General features: G+C 36.7%; 1 protein-coding gene across 1 annotated transcript in view; it reads left to right on the forward strand.

Moving 5' to 3' along the window:
• The first annotated feature begins 618 nt into the window (after nucleotides 1–618).
• LOC118746492 (ecdysone-induced protein 78C) overlaps nucleotides 619–6882 on the forward strand; it is a 320083-nt gene continuing 313819 nt past the window's right edge. Inside the window, exons 1-2 of the mRNA XM_036480339.1 lie at nucleotides 619–629; nucleotides 1007–1353. Coding sequence (XP_036336232.1) covers nucleotides 619–629; nucleotides 1007–1353 — 358 coding nt within the window. The remainder of the gene's footprint in view (nucleotides 630–1006; nucleotides 1354–6882) is intronic.

Consider the following 6882-nt stretch of genomic DNA (forward strand, 5'->3'; position numbering starts at 1 on the left):
CTGGTGGTATTGCTTAACGACATTTTACACAGCCGTATCCGCTTAGCGGGGATACAAAATTCATACATAAATTCATACATGAAGTCGACAAATAGATGGTGAGTGTCGATCCTTTTCTAGTGGGTCCTTTCCAAGATTTGATGTGTTGTGAATACCTGGTCTATGTTGGATGTGCCAGGTCTAAAGCCAAAATGATAAGGCCCCATCAGTTCGTTCACAATGGGCTTCAGTATTTTGCACAATACGCTCGATAAGACCTTGTCATCTATGCTTAAAAGGCTAATCCCACGGTAGTTGGTGGGAATGGCGGAGTCGCCTTTCTTGTGGATGGGGCAGAGCACACTTAAATTCCTGTCGTCGGGCATGCGTTCATCTGACCATATTGTGTGTATTTATGCAAAATATTCTTCGGCTCTGCACCCATGACAAGAAACTCCAAGCGGCAGCTCCCACGAACACAATAGAAGGAGGAATGAAAGACCCATCTATCTTTGGTATGCTTATGTGAGTTGGTCTAGCTGCGAATCTGATGTCGAAACCTCATCACCAGTTCAAAAAAGTTAAATTCCCCCATTGCCAGTTTGTTGGCCCTGAACTTTTCTGTAAGGCTTCTATGGTATGGAAGTCAAGTAAGCTTGATAGCGGTTGAGATGGTCGGGAAGGAATCGGACAGTGCCTGACAATTTTCGAAAGCATTAGTTAGGACTTAAAAACCTTAATTGTCGACTGGAGATCGGTGTTTGTATATTTTTAAATCCTTGAATGGCATTATATTAATTGCATCAATCCGCTGCTTCATTTATGGCCGCAACCTTTGAATGGAAAACAGAGCGATTCAATGACTCGTTAGCTTCAATTTGAGACAGTTGGGGTGTTTATCGCAAAAACACCGCCAGCTACCCTTATATTCAACTTCGATTGTTGATGGAATAAGTTCACTAGATACTAATTCCTAAGATTGTTCAATTTTAAGATATGTCTAAGCTCGACTATGTCTTTGTTTCAGAATTGCGCTTGCCAGCAGCACAACGTCGGTGTCATACTTCGATTTCCAATTAAAAGAGGAAATTGATGAAAATCCAACATCAGCATCTTGCAGTAATTCGGTCATTAGCAGTACAACAACAACAGTGACAGTTGGCAGTAATTTCGTAGGAGCTGCAACTGATCACAGTGGCCGCGGCACCAGTTGGCACAATAGCAACGGTAACGGTAATTTCGAAGGCGTTGGCGTTGCGCCAGTTGCAGCATCACCAACACTGACACCACCCACACCGATTAGTCCACGTGAATCGCAAAGTCCCGATGGTCATACGTCGGTTAGCTCGACCGGGTCCAGTGATACCATATCAGGTAAGTTAGCAAAATATTATCTCCGATTTCGTATACAATTAATTTCCTTCAAATAATTTGAACAAGATTAACCAAGCTGGCTGCTATCAGATTTTTATCAGCAGCACATGTTACTACATAACAGGCAGGGACAATAAACGCTTGTCATGTGCTGGTGAATAACATTTAATTTCCAAAATTCCTTAATAAAAAAAAAAAAATAAAACAAATAGAAAATGAGTAACGAGTTGACATGCAAAATGCAAAGCTTATGTTGCATGTATGCTGTAGCAGTGCATCAGCAACAAAAACAATCACTTAGTATACAAAATGCAGTTATTGTAAAATGTTAAAGAAATTAGTGGGGTTTTTGTTTACTGCTTTTTGTGTACTTTCTGACTGCCACGCCACTTTCTGTCGGTTATCTTAAGCGAACGTCCAAAATGTCTCATAAACATGTTATGTAATGTGATGGCAAGCTACAACAAGAGCAACAAGCTGAGCTGTGCAGCTAAATATTTCCTTGTTGCGATTGCACGTTCCAACGCTGCTGTTACAATTTTCCCTTGGGCCGCTAAGAAACACTTTTATTTATGGATATTTTGCCAAGATTTTGCTTTTATGGTCCTTGTTATTGTTGCATTTCAGTCTCCTCCTAACCCAATGTTGTAAGCAGCAACTTTTGTTTAGCACAGTGGGTCGATGGTTATGAAACTTCAAGCAAATATTCTTTCATTGATTAAATTTCTATACACCCTTCGTAAAATTTTACAATTTCTATTTAAACTTTTACGCCACTTATATTAAAATTTCATATTTACATATGTCCACCTGGCAAAGGAAATCTGCTTTGGAAGGAAGTCGCAGGTCAAAATTCCAGACCGATAGGTCTAGTCAAATGGTTTAGCTGAACTAGATCCCAGACAAGTACACTAGTATACAGGCGGATCAAAGATGGAGGGCAGAGTAGGAACGGGTGTGTTTGGATCTGGCACCAAACTTTCTATTGCAATGGGTATTTGGTCCATTTCAGGCCTAGGTACTAGCAATCCCAATTTGTGTCAAACTGAACCTTGAGAAGGGTTTAAACCGGCGCCTTTCTAGTTATCTTTTCGGATTGCCAGGGGACCATTAGGTTCCTATCCAATAGGACGATCACCGCCAGGCTCGTCAAGAAGTGCTTTGACAGTATCCAACTCTTGGCAGTAAGGAACACGGTATTACCTATCTCCATGCACCGGATTGGTATTTCCACAGACGGATTGCCGTCTTTGCCTTTAAGACAAGGATACGTCGAAGCACATTGGGGCTCAAACATAAAAAGTGAGCCTAAGATCAGTCTAGTTTTTGCATTGATGAAATGAGCTCAAGCTTAAGAATTTGTACTGAAAATCGATTCAGAGCTTAAGCTCGTTTTTTATGCATGATGGCCATTTTGTGTGATTGTCCAGCATTAGCCAGACTAAGATTGCAATACCTCAGTTCTTCCACAGTCGATGCCCTTAAGGTTAGAAATTCGCCCACCAAGAAACTTTTAACTTTTATTTGGGACGCTGATAACATCCTGGGCCGTCACGGTTAGGAACCGTCATAGGCATACAGCAGATCTTCTAGATCGCGGTGCCCTTTGTTTCTGTTGCATCCATAAAATTTACATTACATTAAATTTTGTTCTCATCCTGATCGTGGCGATGTTTGAAAAACTCCTTCAAGACGGTAACCATAATCAATTAATTGGATAAAAGTTTTCTTGTTCTCACCGCAGAGCAGTAATTTTCTATAAGTTATTTCAATAGTCAGCTCTTATCTCTTCCCTGTCAGCATAGGGGTTTCATGGCAAGGGAGGTTTCTGGTCTTATTGACAGAGCAGCTGCTGTTTACCCTGCTTTGCTATCAAACTCCACGCTATTCTGTTTGTATATGTGGTCCGAGACCCATGCCTTCTTGTCCTTGTCTATAGCTCACGTATTTCCTAATATTGCCGTTTTGAGCAACCATCTGATTTTCAGGGCAACCATATCGCCTGACAAAGCTTCAAAGGGCAGAAAATGTGCCTCTTTTGCCATACAAGAGTGACATTTGCTTGCCTCTATTTTAGAATCGAACACGAAAAGAGAAAGGGGCAATCAAAAGGCGAAATTTTTTGGTAGAAACGAAAACCCCATTAGTGCCACGCCACTATCGCTTTAACTTTCAGATTTTCGTCAGCCTGGAAGATGATAGATGGCGAAGGAGACTAAAAGGGCTTAGGGCCATTTTCTTCTATTTAGCTATACCTTCATCGGTTTTAGAATCATTTGTGCAAAATATCTTTAGGTGCAGGCTTCAAAAATTTGTTATAGAATCCTCCGGCCCCAGGTGGCTTTGCTGTCTAGTTTGGTTTTGAATATTTTCTTAAAGGCGGGCGTCTTGTCCATGTTTTATCTTTCAAACTGGGATATGATAACTTTTGTTTTGATTCCCGCATCGAATCTTTTTTAGATCACTCAACCAATACTTGTGCTATCACTCGTGAAGTGTAAGAGGACCTTCTTGGAGGTGTGTTTTATGACTATATGCGGTGGCTTCAGGTCAAGCATGGCCTCCAAGGCTGTAGTGAGGCAGATGCGTATGCCGCCTGCTTAAGCCTGGTGAACGATCCAATCACCATGTTGAAGACGTTGCTTTTGACCCTTGTCTCCGTTTCACTTTTATTTTCCAGCCAGTCTTCTGCACACGATTAAAGCACGCGTGGGTATTGAAGTCCGTTGTAAGCAGTTGGAAAAAAATACCCCAAAAATGCGGCGCTTTTTATTAAGGATATGTATATTAGGGTGGTCCAAAAACAGTAAAGTCGGAATTGTAATGCTCTCACCTCCTAAGATTGTTCTATATCGAAAAAAGTATACCCCTATTTTTTATTTTGATACCAAAAAATTTTTAGAGGTCGCTAAAAGCGCTTAAAGTTTTCCATGTATTTTTATATGGGGAAAAAACAACTTTTCGTAGAAATTGTATAGAAATCTTGAAAATCAATATTTTTCGATCGGAAAACTCTGGTTCTCTTTAGGAGATTTCAATAATAATACCTGATTGTTTTTTTTAACCATTTTTTAATACTAACGATTTTTTATTGGTCGCCCATTGAATTTTTCGGGGTTTTAGTGGGTTTTTCGCGGACCTATAAATTATAGTTGCGATGGAAAAATGGTTAAATAAACAAGGGGGTATTATTTTTGGGAATCTCCTGCAGACAAACAGAGTTTTTTGGTAGAAAAATATACATTTTTCAAAATAAAAAAACAAGGGTATACTTTTTTCGGTATAGTACAATCCTAGGGGGTGAGAGCATAAAAATTCCGACTTTACTTTTTCACATGCATTTTTGGACCACCCTAATGTATATACATATCGACGGCTGAGTGGAAGTTCGACCTACCTGGGCAGCCGGTTCAAAAACTCAGAAAATGGCTCAAGAACGCCCTACTTCAGAATTTGATTGAAGAACGCCTTATCTGATATATTGAATTTACACTGAGATAGGTCGTTCTTCAACCAAATTCTGAAAATGGGTGTTCTTTGAAAAAATTGCTGAGATAGGGCGTTTTCGAACCGGCTGCCGAGGTAGGTCGATCTTCAGCTCAGCCGTCGATATAAGGCAAATCTATAAATGTATAATTTAAATGAAAGTTGCTTTACTTCAAACATATTTCCATATATTGACACTGCTCTTTAATAAATAAATATAAAATTTTTTAGTTTTAACAGAAACATAAACCTCTTTCCGTTGGAAACAATGACAAAATCACACTTTAATCTCATTATTTTGGCTTCTTGTTCATGATAGATAATATTATTTAAGATATTATCGGTCAAAATAAAGAAATTATTACATACATATTTTTTTTATTATATGTAATATTATACGAATTTTATTAGTTACAACTTCGCAACGCGGTGAGCATAGCGTGGTCTATGAAGCCCGCCTCTCATGCAGATGCGTCCTGTTCACACGAACAGCAATCGAACTTCAGCTACTAATGCTGTGATATGCCTGACACGTTTATTATAATAGTTGTTTTTGGTCAATCTTATAAAATGCATTATCTTCAGCTTTGTATAAAGAACAAGATTCCGATACGCGAATCTGTATTTAAACGAAAACTTAAAAAAGATATACAGATATACCTACATAATCAAAAAGTAAAAATAACCGCTCGTGCTCAGATAGCCGTAGATGCGTATGTAACGTATACGCCCCGTAAGGAGGACTTTCACCGTTTAATTTTAACGTTTTAAAGTACACTTGCGATCAGCTAATTAAACCAGTAACGTTTTGATCAATTGTGGCCATTTTTCTCTTGTTTATTTAATGCTTATTAGTTTTTTATAAAAGTCTAGCTTATTTTATAACAAACCCCATATAAATCCATATTTCAAACTTTGTGCAAAAGTTATAAAAAATTTGTAAATTTTCATCTAAATTTTCAACTTTTTATTCAGATTTTTCACAATTTTTTTGAGCATATAATTTTGTAGTTTATTAATATGGTATAATAAATAGAGTGCCATATTGAAATGGATAAAGAATCGCGTTGATTTTTAATTCTTGTTTTTTACTGTAGATATTACGAATTTTTTGCCATACAAAAAAAAATTATTGAATATACTGTGTATGGGAAAATGCGTAATACAATCAGAAAAAAATTATTAAAAATCAAAGCGATTTTTATCAACTTAAAACTTGCACTTTATTATATTAGAAGTTAATGGGCTATCAAACTGCATACTCACAAAAAAAAAAAATAAATAAGTATTAAAAAAAAAATAGCCAAAATTTATCAAAACGTTGCTGGCTTAATTAGCTGATCGCAAGTGTATATTAGGGATGTTACTTTTTTCGACTTATTCCGATCCCGGGATTTTCGGGATGTCGTTATCACAATCCCGGGATGCCGGGATTAGTCCCGGGATTTATATATTCATTACTTTTAAACAACTTTAATCGAAAAAATTGCTTCTATCTCTCCTACCATAATATAAATAATAAATAAATGGGGTTGAAACCTACTTTTTTATTTAAAGTGGCGTATTTATTTTTTCTCTCAGACGTCAGGATTTATTTTAAAGGGCTTTTTAATTTCAAAGATATGATTAATTCCAAATATTATTTAAAAAATTCAATGCAATTTATAGTAAAATTATGGGTACCAAATGAAAGAGGAAATTTGTTTACAATTTAAAAAAAAATTTTTTTTTGGATTCACAAGGACGAATTGTAATTTTTAAGCTGATAAAGCTAGAAAGACGAAATTCGAGGATGTTATCGAGTTTATATAAGTCCTTAACATAACGTTTTTCAAAAACAATTATTGCAAAATTTCAAGGATAAATTTTAAAAGGATATTTATAGCAAAATTGAATCTGATTAAATTCTACAGAATTTCCTTCTTTAATTTGATACCCATACTTCTTCTCTAAGTACATTTCACTGAAATTTTTTAATCATTTTTAGTTACTGACGTTGTTTTTTGTGTGTAAAATTTACTATCGTACGGTGTTATATGTATA

This window comes from Rhagoletis pomonella, unplaced genomic scaffold (genome assembly GCF_013731165.1).
Source record: "Rhagoletis pomonella isolate Grant_MI unplaced genomic scaffold, Rhpom_1.0 Rhpom_scaffold_00010, whole genome shotgun sequence".
Taxonomy (NCBI): domain Eukaryota; kingdom Metazoa; phylum Arthropoda; class Insecta; order Diptera; family Tephritidae; genus Rhagoletis; species Rhagoletis pomonella.